The sequence below is a fragment of the Pleurodeles waltl genome, chromosome 7, assembly GCF_031143425.1.
Source record: "Pleurodeles waltl isolate 20211129_DDA chromosome 7, aPleWal1.hap1.20221129, whole genome shotgun sequence".
NCBI lineage: Eukaryota > Metazoa > Chordata > Amphibia > Caudata > Salamandridae > Pleurodeles > Pleurodeles waltl.
Genome location: NC_090446.1, coordinates 1,114,678,787 through 1,114,700,975, shown reverse-complemented (window position 1 = coordinate 1,114,700,975; position 22,189 = coordinate 1,114,678,787). Strand labels below are relative to the sequence as shown.

Below are 22,189 nucleotides of genomic sequence, written 5' to 3'. Positions count from 1 at the left end.
AGAACACTCAACAGCGGACCAATCTGTTGCGGGCTGTCATATTTGGAAGGAGATTTGGCCACCCCAACGACATAGAGCTCGTTGCCTCTATTCCTCACCTATTACGGGTGTGACATTGAGTGTCTGGGACGCAGTAGCAGCAAGAGCTGGACTCATGTCCTTCCCCTCTCCCATGATTTCATTAATTGCTAATCCTGACTTCACCCCTGGCTTAAACCATGAAAACTTTAAACATTGCGCAAGGCTGGGCTCTTCCCTTTTGAACAATTCAATGCTAACTACTCCCTATTGGACAAGGACTATGTTCAATACCTTCAGCTGCGCCAGTGGGCGTTGGGACATGCAACACCCGTATGGGGGGAGAGCGAGCACTGTTACCATTTCAAAAGTGGATTATTCTTAAAGCCGATGACCGGCTTCATGTTTTTGACCTGTACAATCTAGTGGGTGGGGACCAACCCCTGCCTAAGACGAAAAGCCAGCTGAGGTGGGAAGTGGAATTGGGCACACCCCTCTTCACCAAAGACTTGACCAATATACACTTTAGGGTAAACCACATGGCACATTGCATCGCCATAACTGAGACTGCCTATAAGATCACCTCTTATGGGTACCTTACCCCACCAAGACATCACAAATGGAAATCCCACAAATCCCTGGAGTGCTGGAGGGGCTGTGGCCACACTGGCACTCTACTGCATTTACTTTGGCATTGTCCCAAGCTCTCCTGCTTCTGGGATCAAGTCCTCAATGACATTGATAGTGCTTTTGTGACCACCATACCACAGTTCCCAGCCTATACTAAGTGGGGTTCCCTAATGCCTTGACATGTCCCCATACGCTTCCACGAAGATCGGCAGATGGCCCTAGCTCTAAATGCCGCACATCAGGTCATACTATTCCACTGGGACACAGCTCACATCCCTGATTATACCCGATGGCTACGCAGACTTTGGTTTGTTCTGGGCATGGCAAAATCTTCTCTAGCCACAGACCCGGACACTGCTAGGTATACTTTCCAGAAGACAGGAAATGTGACAGTGCAGAAGGTGTCACATTGGCGCGGCACCATTTGGAGCTGGCGTCAATGTTCAGGCCCTGTTTCCAGCTGGGCTGGTGGGCGGAAACACTGTTTCCACCCACCGGCCCAGCGGGAAGATTATGTGGCCAGCGGGGGTTCTTCGCGCTGGCGGTCTTCTGCCGACAGTCAGCGCAGATCTCCGCGGATTACCCCGACGAGATCATAATGAGGGCCTAAGTACTGCTCTGAGTGAACTGTTCTCATGGTTGTGTGATGTCTTCTTCAGTGAGTGTTTTCCAACCGGTCAGGTGTTTGTCTTGGTTGGTGGAGGTGGTCAGATTGGCAATGAGGTCTTTGGGGCCAGATTATTGTTAAAAGGTACGATAGATTATTTCTATTTTGCTGTGGAAGAAGTTAGATAATTTGTTGCAGAGTTCCTGGGATGGTGTTGGCTGCGGCCTCAGGGGTGGTAAATCTTTTGACGATCGAGAACATCTCCTGTTACAGCTTGCTTCTATACATAGTTAGTGCCCTTCTTTTAGTGTCTCTGAGGTAGTGCCAGCGTTCACACTTGGAGGTGGTTCTGGCATCAGCAACGTGGTTGGACCTCTATTTTCTTTCTGTTTGCAGTAGCGTCGGGATTCCCGGAGATGGTCTGAATTCCACCCGGTTTGTTTGTTGGTTCTTCTTTGTTCCTTTTGATGGATGCAAATCAGTCTGCACAGTTCTTGATCCATTCGTTGAAGTTGATGATGTCCTTGCCTAAGTTGTTTGTGGTGTTGGGCTGGTGTAGGGTCCGTGACAAGCTATTTTAGTCCTGCGCTGTTCAGACTTTCAAGGAGCAGAGGTCCGTGATGTCCTCGAAGTGGAAATTTAGGTCGCACAGTAGTATGAAATCCTCGGTATTGACGGTAAAGGAAGCAGTGAAGTTTGTGATGAGGTTTCTAAAATTGGCTTGTGGTCCAAGTGGTTGATATGCGAGGGCTCCTTTCAGGGTGAAGCCGTTGTAGACAGATGCGCATATGTTCCATGAAGGGGTGTTGGTGTCTATGGATGTGGCACATTTGATGGTGTCCTTTCAGATGATTGAGAGTCCTCCACCTGGTTTCTGAAGACAGTCTTTGTTTGTGAACTTGTTGCCTGCTGGGATGGCCACAGCGATGTCAGGAGCCGGCGCGGGGTCGAGCAAAGTTTCTGTGAGAAAGAGGAGGGTCCAACACGCTTTTACTGAGGAGATTCCAGATTTTGGTGCCGTGCTTGCTGAGAAGCATGCATGCAAGTAGTTGTCGAGGTGCTGGTATGGTTGGTTGCGAGGCAGTTGCCCTAGTGGGCACTAAAGATGTTGGGACGCATCTGTGGGTATTCTGCTTCAGGTGAAGCAGCAGTGGATGCAGGTGGTGTGGGTGCGGCGCAGCTGCAGTTGGTGGCTTGGCTGCCTGGTTTGGGTGACCGAAGGATTGCTGAAGTGTAGCAGCGAGACTGATAAGACCAGGGTTTCTGCTTCTGGGTGCAGTCCAGGCTCAGATGGGCACGGATGGGCTTGCCTTTGGGGTGCCAGCAGAGCAGTCGTGCTATGGCTGCCATTAAATAGGCCCTGGGAGGGGGAGGGGCCTATAGTGGGCTGTGGGTGGGGCTAAAATTAGCAAAAAGAAGAGGCGGTAAGGTGAAATGGAAGAAGGGAAAAGACGCTGGAGGGGGTCTAGGGTCCTGAAAGGGGGGAAAGAGATGAAAAAAACGGCACAAATAGAAAGGAGGCACAAAAGAGCTAAATACACAAGACGGCTGCACAGAAACGACAAAAGGTCAGAAAGCGAGAAAGGCACCAAAAAGAGAGGGGCACAGAGTGGAAGAAGGTGGTAAAAAAGAGCAGAAACACAAAAACAGGCACGAAAGTGAGAAGATCCTCCAAGAGAGTAGGGCCCACAGGCAGAGGAAAGTGGTGAAAGAGAGCAGAAAACACACAAAAAGGTGCAAAAATAAGGAGAGGCACAAAGGTGGAAGAGGGCAGAGAACAGACACGAGAGAAAATGTGGCAGAGAAAGGGAGAGAGAAATGAGAAATGTGGCTGCAGAGAGAGCAAGGGTGGAGCATTGAGGTGCAAGGCTGAGTCTGAAAAAGCCTAGACTGGTTGGAGGAGCAGTTATAGGTAAGTGGGTGGGGACTGGGCCTAGGCACGTTCTCAATGGGGTAACACAGAGGTCACTATTAAGTAGGTCCTGGGAGGTGGAGAAGCACAGGGGCTGTGGACAGAGCTAGAAGGAGTGGGGAGAAGAGGTTGGAAGATTTCACAAGAGGAATAGATGGGGAGCGTGGGAGGAAGAAAAAAGCATAAAAGGTGGAAGATGCGGTCAAGATACCTGAAATTGGGGAGGGGGCCTGAGACAGGACAAAGAGCTGGAAAAAACAGCACAAAAAGAAAAGAGGCACAGAAGAGCTAAACACACTAAGAAAGACAGCACAGAAATGGCAAATGGTCAGAAAGCAAAAACAAGAAAGAAAGGGGCACAAAGTAGAAGAAAGTGATAAAAGAGAGCAGAAATATAGAGGCGTGAAGAGAGAAAAGGCACTAACAAAAGAAGGGCCTCAAAGTATAGGAACGGGTGAAAGAGAATAGAAAACACCAAAAATGCACAAAAGAGGGAGAGGCGGTAGGAGAGAGGGCACAAACGTGGAAGAGAGCAGAGAATGCGAGTGAGAGAGAGAGAGTGGTGGCTGCAGAGTGAGCGACGAGTGAGCATCAAGATGCAGGAGTGGGTCCAAAAGGGCCTAGACTAGTCAGAGGACCAGTCCCAGGTAAGGAGGCGGGAGCTGGGGTTAGGCACCTAAAGAGGTCAGAGACCTTGCTTCTGGTAACTCAACCTCCAAACAGACAGACTGAGTTTGAGAGGAAGAAGGTATTTGGCTGAACAAATTGGAGAAGGAGAGTGTTGCAGAACCCAAGGAGGATGAACTGCTAGAGCCTTCAGTGGTGGGAACCAAAGCCTACAAGGCCAGAACAGAACTACCACCACAACTTCTGTCTTCTCTCTCTGAATCAGTGCTTAATTTGTGCTTGTTGTTTCCGGTGCTGAGCACCGGCACTTATTTTTGTGGGCCGGGGCTTATTCTTCTGTCTCAAGCATTCTCTGCGAGCTCTTGTAGCAAAAGACACATATGGAAAGACGGAGGAAGAGAAAAGCGAAAAAACGTAACATAGTTAGAAAGCAGAAAGCTGCGAGAGTGAGCTGGAGGGGCAGGGTGTGTCTGTAAATAGATTAAAGAGGCCCGAGATGTCTTCAGGGTTACTCTGCCTCGGTATTCGGTGTTCGCACATTTAATTGCAGCAACCGCGGGTTTCAGAGGAGCGCTTTGAGCACCGGCACCTTTTTATTTACAAATTAAGCACTGCTCTGAATCATGAACAACAATCTTGGAACTAGAGGAAATAGGGTTAAGGTACAACAACCCCTTTGGACACTTCACTAATAGGGCATCACCCCCTCCCCCCACCAGCCTCTTGTGCTGAGAAATGAGGGCAGAGCCTCAGAAGAAGGGCATTGTTCTTGGATGCAGAGTACCAAAATCGGAATTTAGAAACTTTTACAGACCTTCACAAAAATACTTATGGATAAACACTAGTCCTAGAACTGCGTGAACACCCTGCTTAGGTGGGCTGCCTTTACATGTCAAGTCCTTTAATGTGGGTTGAAGAAATCAACGTGAGGCACCGCCCTTCTACTCATCATCATTGCAATTTTGACTTGGAGCGTGGGCTGCCCTTTTGGTTTGCATAAGTCAAAATCACTGTATTGACTCATAGACTTGCTAAGGAAAGTGGAGAAGAGCATGATACACTGCCAGGGATTCCCCCGAGTTTGATGATCCGGCAGACTCTTTGGGTAGACACCTTAACTGCACCATGGGAGCACCTCAAGTTGCTCCCCACACCAGTACCCTGGCATCCATCGTCAAGATTATCAGTGAATCCCGATGCATGATCATATCTTTGCTCAGATTACCCTGGACTAACCCCCAATGTAGCTGAGACCTGATCTCTTAAATTACTGGAACTAAAATGTTCATAGATTTACGACTCTGACACCAAAAATGTGTGGAGATGCCACAGAAGTAGATGAAGAGGCAGCCTTGCCTGTTGTCCTGTGAATACAGAGGACCCCTGTGCTCCTGCACTTCCATCCATTTCTGAGCTGATGCCTTATTCAGGATCTGTAATGACTTCATCAACACCCTCAGCTTTTCTGCTCTTGCATCCAGAAGAAAGACTGCACAAAGCAGTCCTGGATCCTGCCCCATTTAATACATGGTTCTTTGATAGGACCAATTGGCGTTTTGGATGATTTATCAAGAAGCCGTGTCAGCTCATGCTCATCTTTGTGATTTCCAGATTATAGTTTTCATCTGAGGGAGCATGCAGCATCTAGTCACTAAACACGGGATGAATGGTATTCCCTGCAGATAAAGCTGCGCTACCAGGGGTGCCACCACCATTCTAATCACCCAGAGTACAGGTTTTATATCGCATAGCAAAACGCTATTGCCAGTGACGCCTCTGAAAAATGTTTGATGGTGTTCTGCCATCGGTACATGGAACCTAAGCATCCATTAAGTTCAGAGTAATCATAAAGTGATAATTTGGCACCAACATTATCATCCTCTGAAGAGTTTCTATTTTCAAAGGCATGCTCCTGACAAATCTTTCACCTTAAATCAATTAGCATTCAGTACCCTTCATTTGCTTTCAGCACAAGGAACAAAATGGAATATAACCCTCTGCAATCCCCCCTTCACGTCTCAGGTACTGGAACAAACACCTCCTTGGTCAACAGTGCCTGAAACTCCATCTCCAGTGCTTCTCTCTTTACTGGATCTTTTGGATGAGGCATAGGTATGATTTCCAAAAGAATGAGACTTGGAAGCAGTTGTATTGCACAACCCCTCCTCACAATGTTCAATAACCATCTGTCTGAAATAAACTTGTTTCATTTTGCCAGGAAGAGCTAGATCCTTCCTCTAAGCTGTAATCCTTGACTACTTTCCTTCTGGCCCCCAGCATAGTCAGAAACGTTGTTTATTTACTCCAAGATCCAGCTTCTGCTTTTTCTGGAACTTCCAGGAGAAAGATTTTCCCAGAAATTGGACAGATTGTATTTCCTTGCTGCCTTCTGGAGGGTTGTTGTACTAGCATCCTTGTTACTTTATTTTCTAAATAAAAAGAAATGTTTTCTTTCCTTGAAGGTTCGCTTGTCTTCCAACTGTGCTCCAGAAAGACGTATCTCCTCAGATGGCATTTTCAGGGCTCTGGACCTCTGGGCAGCATTCAGATTCCACTCTTTAAGGTATACGTTTTTACAGGCTGCAATAGAAGAACCACAGGCTAATGCAGAAGCCTTGATTGAATAAACAGAAATGTCCGATTAATATTTTGCTGACTTCTCCATACTCTCTAGCAAATCTGAACAATCTTGACCCTACTGAACTGCTTTGTGCAGAAATTTAAAGTCCAACTGCGCAGAGTTAGCCCCATAAACCAGTGCTCAAGGGGATAGTTTGTGCCCCAGCATGCACCTTCTTAAGAGTAGAGTCCACTTTTCCCAGCAGAGTCCTTCAAAATATTCTCTTCTTCCACCAGAGACCTTCCTACCAAGCTCGCCACCACAACAGAGTCCAGTCTGACACAGTCAGGTAGCCTGTCCTCTATTTCCTCCAAAAGACCCAACTTGGCTGTAAATTTCAGATGATTTACCTGTTCTGGGTCTTAGCATTCATTTAAAATAACATCCAGAATAAATGATGTACTGGTAATACCAAATTAGGTGTTTCTTGAATTGCATCAAAACAATCTGTTGGGAAGATCCAGAAGCATGATCCCTGGCACACCATTGTAACTGATATGGGACAGAAACTGCAGCAACATTTCTGTAGAAATATGTTTCTCCTTCAGGTCAATAGAGGGAGTCTAATCATCACTGTATTTTGAACCCAAGAAATCAGAGTATAAGGTTATTTGCATCCTTCAGGCTTTGTCATCAGCATGCTTTTTCCTCTTCGTTGCAGCCATGGTATCAAATACTATTCTTCTGATTTTTCTCCTTATCAACATTCTCTTCCCCATCATTGGATCCCTTGGAGGGAGGAAAAGGAGAATGAGAAGATCAGGAGAGGGAGGGCTGAGATATATCTCCTCTTGTTGGAATGCTTCTCTATCAGTTCTACCAAACTGCATATTAAATTCCAACAAAAGTGATTTGATACTCCATGTTCCCTCATCTTTGTCCGTTGACAGAAAAAAACAGGGATTACTGATGAAATGCTCACACATATAGCCAGCAGCTGTGGGTGGCTGTGGTTCCTTCGACATTACTGATTTCTGTTCCTTTCTCTGAAGTGACAATTACCTCATGTGGTTCTGACTGGAGGGACGAGGAATCGAGGGATCAGAGACTCCATTCACATCACATCATACAATACAATTGGCACCCTATTGGCTCTATGTGGATGAAACACAGAAGATTATGTCTACCAGGGGAAAATCCAACAGAGGGCAGGCTGGATTCCTGAGCTATACATAGTTAAGGCTTTAGTCCCTAAAGTAGAACATTCTTAAATGTGAGAGTGTGGTATGACTTTCTACAGTACATAACCTGTATCTTTTATAAAAAGCACTTCCCCAGCTATATTTTTCAGCTTGTGAACAACTGGATTGCTAAAAAAAAACTTTGTATGTACATATGCAATGCTGTTGAACATGTGCCTCTTTCTGTATGCTCTGCCTACCGTCACCAGCTCCTTATTTAGACTGTAGTGTCTCAGCACCCCCACCCCCTTTCTGTATCCTCTAAAGATGCAGTGTTCCCTAAAACACTGCTATGGTAGCATCCAAAATGGTGCTGTGTTTTCTGAATGGGAAGAAGGCGGGTCCTACCTCCTCAGTGAGAGAACATTGAATACAGTAGCACCAGAATCACCCTTTTGTCACTGGTGTACTGCTAAAGCAGTCTGTGTCTGTGTGTGACTGCTGAGTCCGACTATGTATTGCCAATTTACTGTGGACTTCTCCCTGTACTTTTCCTCCAAAAGATGTCTGTATGACACCCACATATATGCTGCAAGTGCTGGTGTCAGGAGATTAGTCTCAGGATGATGCAAGAACCCTAGAGGAAGATGGGCTGATATAATCAGTGTGCTCTGCCAGAGGAAGGGATACCACTGTCTCTGTGAGTGGCTGTGAGAGTGTGGGCTGAGACTGGTTTGGATGTTAGCTCCTGGATGTGGGTTATTGATTGTGTGGCTGTGACGAATCTCTAAGCAAGGAAGGCATACTTTGTGGGGGCTTAGACCCTTCCACTGGAGTGGATGTGTGTAGGGGTGGGAAGGGAGTTTTCATAGTGAGCTCTACTAGACTGGAGGACCTTAGCATATATGGACCTCTGCAGAAGATGAGACAAGAGTTGACCACAACAGTATTAGGTCAGCTTGAATCATCCTCATGTAGTTTTGCTCCTATTACACATTACAAAAGCTGAGTACATGGCTGGAGATGTAAAGGGACTATTGTAAGCCAAACCTTTAATAAGTCAGTAAGTCTGTGATGCATAACAGGTCACCACCAAACATGGCAGCAATGAGGATACAGGTGGGAGTCTGCTTCCTTGTCAAGAGGGTGTGTCCTACTTCAGACCTCACATATGGCTGTGTAGTTAGCAGGACATAGTTTCTACATGGAGCATGTAAGCTTTCCACATAGAAGAATGCCCCGCACACTGGTTCTCTCTACTCTGTTTTGCCTCATTTAGTTTTCTGATGGGATCCCAAGATAGGTGTGAGAGGCCCTAAAGTCATACTAAATAACATGAAGGGATCTCCTAGGAATTGTAGCGAGAGAGGAAAATCCCCATTCATTTTAATATTGAGTCTTATTGCTAAGTGGTAAAGTGCATTTATGGCCCATTTGGAAGGTCTTGATGAGTGCTAGAACCCAAGGTCCATTGTACATCTCTTTTGGAAAACTGTGGTAACTAATGCTGTGAACATGTTGATATGAAACCATTAGCACCCTGTACCCAGTGAGACAGCCTGTGCTGCATATCCCTAGTTTGAAGGCATCCTGCATTTTAAAGACACTAAAGATCAGAGTATTCCACATTGTCACCGACAGATGTATTCCGTGTTTCGGAATCTGAAGAATCCATTTGAGGCAGTTCTGTATAAAAATGTTTGTAAAGGAGTTGTGAGCTAGAAGCACTTACATTCTGAACTCAATCTGGTAGCTCTCTCCTGTTACATGGCATGCAGGTGAACAATAAAGTTATACCCCACCATATGAGGCTGTCAAGCTATGGTTTGGGAAAAAGCGGTTACATGTGAAGAAACCACCAAAATATAACATGCTGAACACTGCGGAAACCTCGAAATTGTTTACACTGATGTCATTGCAGTATGCTGTGTTAAGTTACATCAGTTTATAATAATGTCTCTTGAAAAACCTTTGATTCTCCACAGGTATGCAGCCCGTGGGAGCTTTCCATGTGCCTCATTTCACACTAGGGTTCCTCTTAAAAGACTGATTGTGGAGAGTCTTTGTGGCTGCTAAGGATACTGTCTTTCCCTAGAGCTCACATGGATGTGGTGTGTGGACAGGCTGCTCCTCCATCACAGTGTTGCAGGAGAACAGAGAGGACACCATGTGCAACTGAACCTAGATAATTATCTGAAGCTTGCTCACCCTTTGTTCAGCAGAACAAAATAGCACAAACCCATGATCACTGAGTTAACCTCTGTTGTTGGAAATATAGGTCCGCCCTACAACAGATCTCTGGAGCAACTCCAATGATTGGCGTGTTCATGGGGGGTTTTCTTCATAGAGACACTGCCATCCTGTTACTAGTGTGTGTAGAGAGTCAGCTAGCATAGCCGAATATCAAACTAGGATTAAAGTGCCCCCAGTGCATTTGGGAATTCCTTTTCCTGTCTTCCTGATGCGGTTATTGAGTAATGAGAGTAGCACTCCAGCCAAGGTGAAGCAGAAATAACCACACTAATTTTGCCACACCATAGTAGTAAATGTACATCTGAATCACTGCTCCTCAGTGTCAAAGAGACTCCTGCGTCACCACACCCAAGTGATGGAAAAGCCATGGCATTGCTACCATCAGAGCCGAGCCAGAGCCCTCATCATTTGCAATCCTGCTGCTGTGGAATGCAGGTCAGTCAGTGGCGCTCCCAGGAGAATTTATTTGAGGCGGGGAAAGAGGAGCCAGGAAAGAACAAGAAGGAAGTGAAAAAGAAACTCATAGTGAGGCCGGCAAGATTGCTGTTCCTCACTGCACCTCGCAGAGAATTAAATCAATAAGGACACCGAGAAGTTCTAGACTTAAAATGTCATCAACAAGCCACACATTTGAGAGATGGGTCCCCATGTCAAAGCTGGGAGAAGCAGGAGAGTGTGTCCAGTTCTTGGAAGCACATGGATGTAGCACTGAACCCTTTGAGCTATGAATTAATGAACCTATCTCTGTACCTTTCATCACTAATACAACCTAGATCCAAGCAGATGATAACAGAGCCTCGTCATCAGTTGCAGAAACCTTAAGGCACATCCCAGCTTTTGCCAGACCCCATCAGAAGACTCTGAGAGCAACCACACTGCACCACATGGATAGTCATAGAACCCGCCACTGTCATCTCTACAAGGACAGAGTAATCCACCAGTCCACACCACCAAAATCATCCCTGCAAGATTGATGAAAACAAGCTTTTCTCAGACCATTTTATAGGCCCTCATGGTATATGAATGTTTACAGAAGTATGGGTCTGAAGATGTTGCTGAGTGAGGTAACTAATATGTTGTTGACCCTAGTTAGGTAGGGCAATAAGTGGAGGTCAGCATGGGACCATGGGCGTATTACTAGATGTCATGTTCTCTGGGCCAGAAAGTTGCTTCCTAGGGTGTAGTGGAAATGGACCATAAAGTTGCTGTTGGACTCTGGTCCAAAAGCTGGCGTTCAAGAGACCTGGCATATCCCATATTGTTACTTGGTGGCTCAAATATTCCTAATATTGCACATTTTAAGGGCTGTCATATAAGGTGTGCATGAATAAAAGAATATAGCATGAGTATGGATGCCCATGGTTTAAATACCTGTACATCAGATACACAAACGATGGTGGGAGAAATGATTGCAAATAGTCCAAACCACTGACAGTCACACTGGGTAGCATTCCAACCCATTGACATTTGCCCACTGTGCCAATGTAAATGGACTATATAGCTGTACAGTGTGTCGTGGCATGATCATTGTGATTGAGACTTCTGTAGGAAGAGTATATATATCCAAATGAATATGTATATCGGGCCTGAAGGATTCTGTTGAGACTTGTGTAAATGTAGGAATGCATCAGGAATGGTAATGGACATATATGTGTGAATAAGTCTAACTGTGGTCTTTGTTATTAATCCTAATAAGGACAGACACTAAGATATGAGAGAAAAGTATTTATGTTGTGTATTTATCAATAATATTTTATATATAATCCATGACTCCCATGGTTCACTGCTTCTCTTTGTCAGGTATCAGTGTGACTGTTACATGTACAGCCAGGATTAATTTGCCGTAGTCTTTAGGTAAGCATATTTAACTTTTCTCTCTCTTCCACAGACAGTTCAGAAAGGTGAATAGGAAGATTAGAGGTACTTGTTGGGTCAATGAACCTGAGGGTAAGGTCAGGGTAGATGTCCTGCTATCCAGCATGTGCCTCCATGCCCTTGTACTTTTTCCAAGATCTCCCCCTTCACCTGGTCTGTTCACTTGTGTGAAAGGAAGAAGTGGTGAGGCAGAATTAGAAATCTCTAAATCCATCTTGGGCCTACTGTGATTGTGAAAGGAAACTCTTACATAGGCACGAGTAGCCCTGCCTGTATCTCTGAGGACCCTGATTGGTCAGCATTTTGGTAAATTCTCTCCCTTGTTTCCAGCCCCCTTTGGGGATTGGGGTCCTGGGCTCCACCCCAGAGCGTTGGTTCTGTTGAGCGGGGATTCATGCCATCTTGGAAGCGTCTGTGGGGTGTTCCGCTGCCCTAGTCTAAGAGCGCTCAACTCGGGAAAGGCTGCCATCTCCACTTAGATACAGTAAATAGCCATTCCTTACCACATCTAGCAGTAGGAAGGGCCTGGTAAATAACTGATGTGTCACTCAATGTTCTAGCATATTATGTTGTGTGGGTAGGCAAATGGGATGAGTCCTTGCCAAGGAGTTTTTCTGTGAAGTTGAATCCAGTCATGTAATTACATGTACAGCAGTCTAGTGTCCATGCAGAGGCAGCCATCATTCCAGCTGTGGAGGCCTCTGGTATAGCCATCCTCAGGACAAGTAACTGCAGTTAGCTCCTGTAACTGCAGTCGTAATCTCAGGTAATTCAATACAGACATCAGGGTCCCACTGTCTCACTGTCCCACGGACATAACCATGGTCGAAGGTGGGCAGTGTAGGGATCACTACCCTACAAATGTATGTAAGAGTTTTTCTGAAGAGAGTTTCTGAAGACCAGGCCTCATGCTTGCTAGGCTTTTCAATAAAAAAGCTTAGTTTGTTTGCCAAATACAAAACAAAGCTGTAATGAAGAAAGTGCAGTTGATCATGAGTCTGAAAACAAAATGTCTGCTAACCAAGATGGTAAGAAAATTAGGCTGGAAAAGTGATATTGTAGCCAGCTACTAAATGTGCAATTTCTACTGGGTCCTTCACATTCAGACAAAATTCGCAAACGGTCTAGTAAAGAATTACAAAATGCTGACGCAGCTTCATGCAAAGCAAATCTACACTTACATATGGATATAAATTAACTAAAGAAACTGGAGACAAGAGAACTAGGTCCCATTGTATTTGTGCCTGAGTAGGATTCCATTTCTAAAGAATTTGAAGACACCCTGGAGCCATTTAGGGCTCACTGTAGACTGTGGAAGGGACATGAGGAGTCGTTTTCCCAAATGCAGATTATGGATAAGAACTGGACATTTTATTGGTTCTTATGCAGCAACTTAGTTTACACAATGTGCAGAAGTAAAACATTAGAGGTATTTGAAATCAGGTTTATGTGATGTATCTAAACTAATTGTCAGTTTTGAAGAGTCAAGTTCTTCTCTTTATACAAAATGTTTTCATCTTCCCAAAATAAAGAATCAAACATAGTAAAAAGTACTGCCTATATGAACCAAATCGCTGGAAACATAGATAACTGACACTGCCTCGGCTGTTTTCTCAATCAACGCTGATTGCATTGGTGTACTCACCCATAAGGAAATATCTTGTGCTATTGAATGGTATCTGGGCTTTATTGGGTTTTTGTTGATAGTATTGGTGAGGTGTTTTAGTACCTACTCAATTACACAATATGCTTCCAGATTACTTTGGCCAAAGAATGGAAGGGTTATTCTCCAAGCAAGGGGCCCACCTTGCTACAGGGTCATGATAGGGTGGTCAGAGAACCCTAATTTAAATTCCTGTATTTCAAGAAATTGAACGATAGATACGGAGCCAACAAAAATTACACAGAGCAAGCCTACTGGACACACAGATACTGAAGATGTGCTCAGGGGATTTTTGTTTTGTATTCCACCCCCAACATACTGTTTTGTACTATACAGTCTTGATTTAATTTGGGGTATTGCCATTGCACACTTTTGTGTTATCATTACTAAAAATAAATGTTGCAAAAAGTATACTGCAAAAAACAATATGACGGAAAGAATGTTTGAATTAATTTCAGGCACTGGCGATCACTTGGGTCGCATTCCAGACCTCTGTTTTTCACATACTGTGCCATTCTAAACAAAGACCTGCCTTACACAAATCAGCCTTGGTCCTGCTCCAGTAGGGGCACTCGGGTCTGAGCTGCCAAGCCACTTGGTCCCTTCCAGCTGGGGAACATAAGCAACCCCAGGCTGGTTTTGACCTGATTAGATCTCATCACTGAGGCATACCTGAGCCCTGTGGCACAGTGGCCTAGCTTGGCACTTCGAACCATTCCTGTTGGAACAGGACCAAGGCTGGTTTGCATATGGGTGAGTCTAACCAGAGTTGACATGGTGAGCAAAAAAAGGTGAACTGGGATGCCTTCAACCATTCCATCCATTACTTTTTTGTATCCTCAGTGCAACGCTCCAAGTGCAACATATATGCCCAGACATGGGTCCCATGGTCACTGTACCACTGGAACCATTCTTCACTCTACTGAAGAGACCCAACTAGGCTGCAACTAGTCTTGGGTTGCTTGTGTTCCGGTTTAGAGAGGGCCTGGCTTGGCAGTTCAGGCTGGCCTGTTCTGTTGGAGCAGGACCAAGGCTGATTTGCATATGCTGGGTTTAATCTGACAGACAAAAACACAATGGACTGGGATAGGGCCTTAGTAATTACTAGTGGCTAAGATTTATTGAGGCATTACACCCACCATTTTTTTTGTATTTCTTAGTGCAAAAAAAGTTTTATGTAAAGAAAGTTAAATCTTATAGATACCCTAGAGGTGTTGTTGTTTCTATGGTTTTGTCACTTAGTGGTTCAGTATAAATAACGAGGGTAGCTAAGTAATTGGCATGCTGTTTACCTTAAAAATTAAACACATTGTATCAATATATGTTGAAATTGTGGCAGTCCTTGTTACACCAAAATGTGAACTGCAACAAAGGATCAACGCTGATAGTGTTTGGCATATCAGTATATGATCACATGTATTACAGCACCCGCAAACTGGAGCATGTTTCGGAATTGAAATAAACACACATGGTTTCCTCCAACGGACTTGTCTTAAAACCCTCATTTAAGGCCAACAGCGCTGAGACAGTGACCATTGCATATTGGGTTAAATTTTAATACAGTGGATCAGTTCTTACTTTGAATTATTTTTGATAATTGTAAAGTGCTGTTTTCAGCATCTACGTGCTTTGAAAATACAAGTGAGATTTGTGCTACTAGAAAGTCTAACATTTGTGATATAAGACAATGGCTTGAGGGTTTCAGAGACTGACTGTTCATTCACACACTGAGGCCTCGTTGTAGATGTGAGGAAGTGATTTGGAAAAGCTTGGACATACATATACGTCCAAGCTGGCCTGCATGTTTCAGGTTGAGATCTGACTGATGGTCTGCATTTAGGCACCTTACCAGCTTGCGAAGAAACCACTGGCATGCATTAAAGAAATATATATATTTTTTAAATCTCTCCTTTAAAACTTAAAAAAAAAAAAAAAACTTGATTAGGAAAGACTGAATGTAAAATGTAAAGGCCATGTCTAAGGCTCCTAAAGTGTGTTTCTACCACTGTAGTTAGGATTGAATTTGGTTTAGTTCAGTTGGCCCCTATGGGGGTAAACCATTTTAGATTTCTAGTTTGAACATTTAAAAAATGAAAGAAATATTTTTCTCAAAACACTTGTCGAACCGTTCCTCATTACATATTAATGTGGAAGATAAACTGGGAAATATGAAAAAGAGTGTTATCTAACAAATACCTGCTATGAAGTATTGGCTGCAAGCATGATAGCTCATTGGAACCTAGTTTGTGACAACAGATTTTGGCATGATTTGAATGTCTAAGGAATTCAACAGTGTTTAAAATATATTTTACTCTGCCAGCTTATTGGTTTGAAACCCAATTTCAAACCAATAGGCTTGAAATCGATTTCAGTAGCCAAAATTGATTTGTCCTAAGGAATTTGTGTGATTTAAAAAAAAATGGTAAGTTCAAGTTTCTCATAGAAAAACCCGTTTAGGTGATGGTCAATATGAAGTAAAATACTACCCCTACCCCTAAGCCTGTTAAGCCCAATTAAATCTGCGATGACGATCGTAGAGGAATATGCTATAATTGAGAAAATGAATACTTTGTACTGTGACCTTAAGGGGCCTTTAGACAAGGTCATAACAAATATGGCAGAGTTATGGTTTTCCCTTTGGTATATTTCAATAGGGACCTGTTGTTACCCCCCAACAGGTGGAAGAGGTCCCCTCTTTTCAAGCGAGCTCAGTCCTCCCTATTTAGTGTGAAGTCTAAGGAGCACCAGGTTGAGGCCCCCCAAAACATCTGAAGGGTGGTTAGCTATTAATCGTAACCTGAAATAGCCCTCGCCAGCCCCTAGCCCTAGGAATGGATGGCCTTCTGGGAGTGGTTTTATACTTATGTCGCCATCACCTCACAAGGGGTTCCCATCGCAGCCTGATGTACATACCAATGTGGTTAAGGTTCTTTTTTTGCCCATTGCTGGTCTTGTTCACAAAATGGATTGTGAGGGGTTGGGTCAATTTTATCCAGATTTATGATGTTGTATTTTTTCAGGAGACATGGTTGTGTGAAAATTATTGTCTTGATGAGTACCGCTCTTTCTCTGTACCTGCTAGTCCATCCTCAGCAGGAAGATCCAAGGCTGGGCTTTAGGCCTGGGCCAGAGTAACGCACAACTGCAGAATCAGTTTGGTTCCTTCCGACAGCACTCTGTTCCATGCACTTCTTTTGAGACGGCCGAAAGACACTAATATTGTTTTTATAAACTTTTAACTGTCCGAGGGCGATAGTATCCCTAATCTCAAAGAGTTATATGATTTTATGGTGGACCCAGAGGTTAAACTTGCATATTTGCACAAAGAATTTGTCATTATTTTGAGGTGGGGGGGTTCAAGTGGGGTTGATGCAGAGGGAGCCTGGGTACCCCCTGGGCTCCAGTAATGGGCCTGGGCACGTTCTTCAGAGGGACCAGCGGGGATGCTTTATCTCAGCCGATCAAGTCTTTAGATTTGGTCAATGTAAATGAAACATGTGAACTCAACTATGGAAGAAATCCTACCTTTGTGAGAGGTGAGTATTCCTCTTTGATTGATTACATCTTCATGGCCCAAGACTTGTTGAATAGGGTAATTGAGGTGTAGATTATCCCTAGTGTCTCCAGCAACCATAATGCCCTGAGTGTAGGCCTTTGTTTACCCTGTAGGGTGGAAGGGAAAAAAGAGTGCAGTTATAGAGCCTCCTGTAGTCAAGGCCCAGGGGCTGCGTCTGGCTTGGTAAAATGCAGATGTGCATGTTCTTCTCACTAGGCTGTGTTTGAATTATCTGCCATTAATACATTAATGCCTCGCCATTTCGGCTGAATACAGGGAAAGGGTTAACTCATTTGTTCGGCTGAACCCGGAGGTTAATCATTTGTTAATGAAGCCATGTAGGCCTGGTCCTCCAGAGACCAAGTTGTTTGGCCAGCCTTCTAGGAAGGCATTCTCATTGCTGCATGAGGCCCTGAAGGATGTTCCTAGAGATCTACATAAAATACATAGATATAGTTGAAGTACAAGGCAGCTATGGAGCACAGGAATAAGGAATTGCAAAATGAGGCCTGGGGAAATGTAATTAGGGCCTGCAGGCTAAAGGATACTAGGGCTTTTTGGACAGAGGTGACGAGTCTTCACTGCATCGTCTGTGCCATTTTGTTCTTTTCTGCAAGTTTTATAATGATCTTCCCAAGAGGTTTTTAATCCTGATTTTACGTAAGCAATGACTTAGATCCTCGCAACTAGCCCTGGTGTATTTCCAGCAGCTAGAATCCCCATCTAAATGTGCCAATACACGTCCTTTTCTTAAATGTGCAACTACTAGAAGAAATTCTTTGCTGTTTTTACATGACAGATCAACCTTTCGCACGGTAGTCACAAGTTTTATACTGAAATTTAGATTGTATTTTTGTTAAGGTTTGCTTTACACATGGTTTAACTGGCCGTGTAATGTAAATCGCTTGTTTGATACTTTTTAAGTTTAAAAAAAGAATATATGCGTGTTTTCGTAGCTATGGAGAATGTTTTGTTGTTTGTTTTTAGCTATTTTTAATATATGCTTTTATGGTCACTTTGCTGTCCGAAATAAAGATGATTGATTGAAGTAAAATACATTGTGTTATGTGTATTCCTATTATACATACCTAGGATTATAATTATTTTATCACATTTCACCTTCAGTAAACTGTCAAAATGGATAAGCAAGAGATTGTTTTATGGTTTACTTCTTTTATATGCTTCTTTCACAGAACGTTTTAGGAATGGCTTCATTGTGTATTAAGGGTTGAATCCACAATGTATTTTGTCTTGGTATGCATGACATTGCATTTTTCAAGCAATAAAATAACTTAAATCATAGCACTCTGCAGTATGTGACCATTTTCAGTGCAAATATCCTCTTGTGTGTAAGCAACGCATCCCGCAGCAAGACAGATGCCTTTAAATTGTACAGGCTCCCAAATGTTTCTATTGGCACTTCATATATGTTTCTGGTATATGTGAGGGGTGAACAGATTATCTCCGAGGTAGACAATCCATTTTACATGATAAATGCTTAACAATATATCTGTGTCCTTTAGAGCCCAGCTACCGTGGGAAAGGATTTGGCAAGGAGTCTACATTGCTGATGCTGAGATATGGTAAACACATATTTGAATAGAACCAGGAGGGTACCTATGTGGGTGATCCAGGGACATCTCTCATTAAGAGTGGCACCAATGTGGTCAGTACTGGAAGATGCATTCCCGGAAAATGTATTTTCTAAGTCGGTACAAGTGTGGGTTGGGTTGGTGATTCATCCTTTTACAAGAGTGCCAATGCAGATGGGGCCAGGACGTATATCATATATGGCTTTAGAAGTAGGCAAGAGTGGAGCCTGTAATCTGTAGGCCAGTACATGTGGGGCTGTGATTTATAACCTATAGGTGGGAGTGGGTTATGTGTCCTATAGCACAGCACCTGTGTGGATGAACAGGAAGATGTATCCGATTGGAAAAGGCACGTGAAGATAAACAGGAAAATTTCCCATTGGGCATTACCTGTGTCTTGTAGGGTAGAACGCTGTGCTCTACACATGCTCTATATTTTATGACTGGGATATGTATACCATAAGGATTTATTGATTAGACCAGGAAATGTATTTTATAAGGCAGCACCTGCATATATGTGATTGGGGTGTGCGTCCTACCTGGTAGCACATGATTTATGTTAAGGCTGGGTGGAATCTCCTGTGTATATTTTCTCCTTTTGATGGGTCTATTGAGTTATGCCATAGTGGGCAAGAAAGTTAAGACCAGGAAATGTGTCCTCACTGGCAGTACCTGCTACAGTAGGTGCTAGGGTAGCTCCACTCTGACTATTCTCGTATTACTGCCCATGCTATAGGAGTGACATCGCTTGGAATCTCCAAATTTGAAGCTAAAATTGGACAAGAGAATGTGGCTAGCATTGCAATGTTCCAGAAGCTTCATTTTCAAGAGGTGAGCAAGGGGATTAGGAATGCAGATTGTGAGCATGAATTCAGAATTGCATGTACAGACAGTCATAATATAAAGTTGATATGTGCAAGCCCTGGAGTTGTTGTGTGCCTATCTGGAATCATGCTTCATGCCTTGCTGCAAAAGTGTTACATGCCAGGCCCCAGGTCCTGTGTGAATGATTCCTTGGTTTTACTGTGTAGTCGCTGGGTCCTTTCTCTTGGTAGGGCAGTGTGCCCAGCCGTGGATGATGCAGTATAGCCAGCACTAGTGATACAGGATGGCCGGTCATGTGGTGCGGGCAGGGTGCCTGGCTTTGGCGATGGAGTGTGCCCAACCCGTAATGAGAAAGAACAACCACTTACGATGTGTGCTTTGCTGTGAGTTCTGTGTGCCTGACTGGAGGTGTGGTGTGACTGGCTCAGTGATACGGAGTGTCTTGCTCTATAGGTGCTGTGTGTCTGACTACGATGGTGCGGGACTTGTGCATGTGTGTTGGAGGCACACTGTGCTTGTATCTGAGGATATTTCAAGCATTGCTTATTAGAGGTGGCTGGGGGATGCCCAGTGGCAGGCTTTAGATATGCCCTAGGCAGGTCTAGCTCTCCAGGTGATATTGTGCCTAGCAAGTTTGGCTCATGAAGGCAATTGTGTGAGCCTGTAGAGCTGGGTTTGGTTTATTCCAGGCTGATTGGAGGCAGAGGGCTGGCATATCAGCTTCTGGATACAGGATGGGGGAACTATGAGCCTGCAGAGCTGCGTATGGCTTTGCTGACATGTTTATGAAACAGTGTGTTTGGCTGTGGGGCAATGTTAAAGTTAGAATGTGCCTCATTTATGTATGCATTATCTGCCTTTCTGAGGGTCCTAGTTGTATAATTCTGAGGTGAGGCAAGAATGGAGTTTGTCTTGCTCATGTTTTTATTGTATCTGCCTCTTAATTGGCAATGAGGTGCATGGTGCCTAACTCTGGGTCGAATGTATTATTTTTGAATGAGCTTCTTCTTTGTGTTGCAGGTATCAGTGAGCAGTGTGTTCCAGGAGGTGACGCTGAGGCTGATAATGACAGAGCAGGAGCAGCAATGGCTTCTAGGGCAAACAGACTATGTGCTTGAGAAAAGCTACAGTGAAACTCAACGCATGTTCCGATAGTGTGTAAAATGTTGCTCGAATTACAAGAACTAGCGTTTACTTCAACTGTCTGAAGAGATATCATGCGTGTTTGAAGTGTGTGACACCTGAGCGAACATTGCAAAACTGCCCGTCATCAAGTTGGTAGCTCACATCTCAGTAAGAGCAGGAAATACGTATCAAATGTATTTTTTAAATGTCTCCTTTCGCAGGGAACAAGGTGTCTTGGAGGGTGATGAATGTTCAATATACAAACTGCACATGGTGACAAAGCCTTGAGTCACTGTCTCACAGTAATTTAAATGGTCTGTTTCTTTGCCATCAAGGAAAATATTAAATACAGTACCAAAAAGGACACATTGCCGGTGAATAATTTCATTTTGTTGCCTAAAAAAAATACACAATAATTGTTTTCTTTCCACCAGAGACTGAGGAGCGTTTGATAAAAGTGTTTGTGGGTAGGGGCTTAGAAGAAGCCAGTTGGCTTTTTCTTGATTGTTCGAAGGAGATGCACCCAAAGTAAGGGATTGTGATGCCAGGAGGAGTCAAGGCTGAGAAAAAGGAGCCATATTCGCCTTCTTGACTACAAACCGAGCATGAGCTGATCCCTGAAGACCCCTCAAGCTGCAGTCCTTTAATGTTCCATGGCCTTCTACATTTCACTATGACCATCTGTTTGCCAAGCTCTCCTTTTCTGGGGCACATTCTGCTGAACAAAGTCCCGACACATTCCTCCTTGTCCCTCCTCGCTCTTTGGTCTCCATTTCCATGGTACACCAGAACCTTGTCCAAGCCTTAAGCAGAGGTCATAAGACGCTGGAGCACCTCCAAGCCAGGACCTATGAGTCCCCAAGGCATCGGCTGCCAAAGGATGTTGGAAAAGCTTGTTGCCATCAATGGTGCATACCTTCACCCTGCTGGACCTTAGCCGGGCCAGGGCAGACTCTGAAAATGTGCTGTAGGTTCGTGGCAGGTCCAGCTGCTTGACCGGTTTGTTGGTGTCTTTCTTTTTAGCCTGGAGCTGTTCTTTCTCCTTACGAGCCTTCCTGCTGGTATTCATCCTTCTCTGGGCCTCCTCCAGGCTCGACTCCAGGCGGCACACATCCTCTAGGACTTGGTTAATACGATCAAATTGATCCAGCAGATTGTTCACTGTGGATGGGAGGCGCTCCAGGTACATGGCAGAGGTACACAAATCTGGTGCTGGGCTGTCGGACAATGCCAGCTCCTCAGAGTGGAATGAGCCAGAGGAGATGCTTGAGCTACAGCTTTTGAAGGTTGTACCAGCTACTGGTAGTGGAGAACGTTTGGACCTCTGGGAGGAACGTGAAGGCAGGGACTCCATCCCCTCAAATTTCACCTTGTGACGGAACTGAAGCAAAAAAAGAAGCAAGTCAAGACCAAAGATACTTTATAACTCACTCATCCTAAATTGTATTGATGTTAAGAAGTCATAACCCAATCATTAATTTCACCATTTCTGTAATTTCACTTTAGCTTTTCATTTGTTTTTCTCTTTAGTATTGATCAAAATATTGCCTTATAACTGAATGTTTGAAAAAGAATCCTTAGGTAGAATAGCTTATTTTGATTAGTCATTTTTACAACATTAGTAACAAAAGAAAAGTTACCTACCTATAATAATTGGTTTCCTAATCAGGAAATCTCATGTAGGACCCTTTCTTAGCGTATCCCCATATTGTGGAACTGATATCTGAAGCAGTTTTAATTTGTTGTATATACAATTGTTAAACAT

At 44.0% G+C, this 22,189-nt stretch overlaps 2 protein-coding genes across 2 annotated transcripts in view; one reads left to right on the top strand and one right to left on the bottom strand.

Moving 5' to 3' along the window:
• Window positions 1-20,788, top strand: part of NAT9 (N-acetyltransferase 9) — a 75,546-nt gene extending 54,758 nt beyond the window's left edge. The window contains exons 4-6 of the mRNA XM_069200090.1: window positions 18,406-18,465; window positions 19,211-19,305; window positions 20,320-20,788. Coding sequence (XP_069056191.1) covers window positions 18,406-18,465; window positions 19,211-19,305; window positions 20,320-20,454 — 290 coding nt within the window. The 3' untranslated portion in view covers window positions 20,455-20,788. The remainder of the gene's footprint in view (window positions 1-18,405; window positions 18,466-19,210; window positions 19,306-20,319) is intronic.
• Window positions 14,414-22,189, bottom strand: part of LOC138246998 (polycystin-1-like) — a 521,270-nt gene continuing 513,494 nt past the window's right edge. Inside the window, exon 47 of the mRNA XM_069201747.1 lies at window positions 14,414-21,805. Within this exon, the coding sequence (XP_069057848.1) occupies window positions 21,086-21,805 (720 nt within the window). The 3' untranslated portion in view covers window positions 14,414-21,085. The remainder of the gene's footprint in view (window positions 21,806-22,189) is intronic.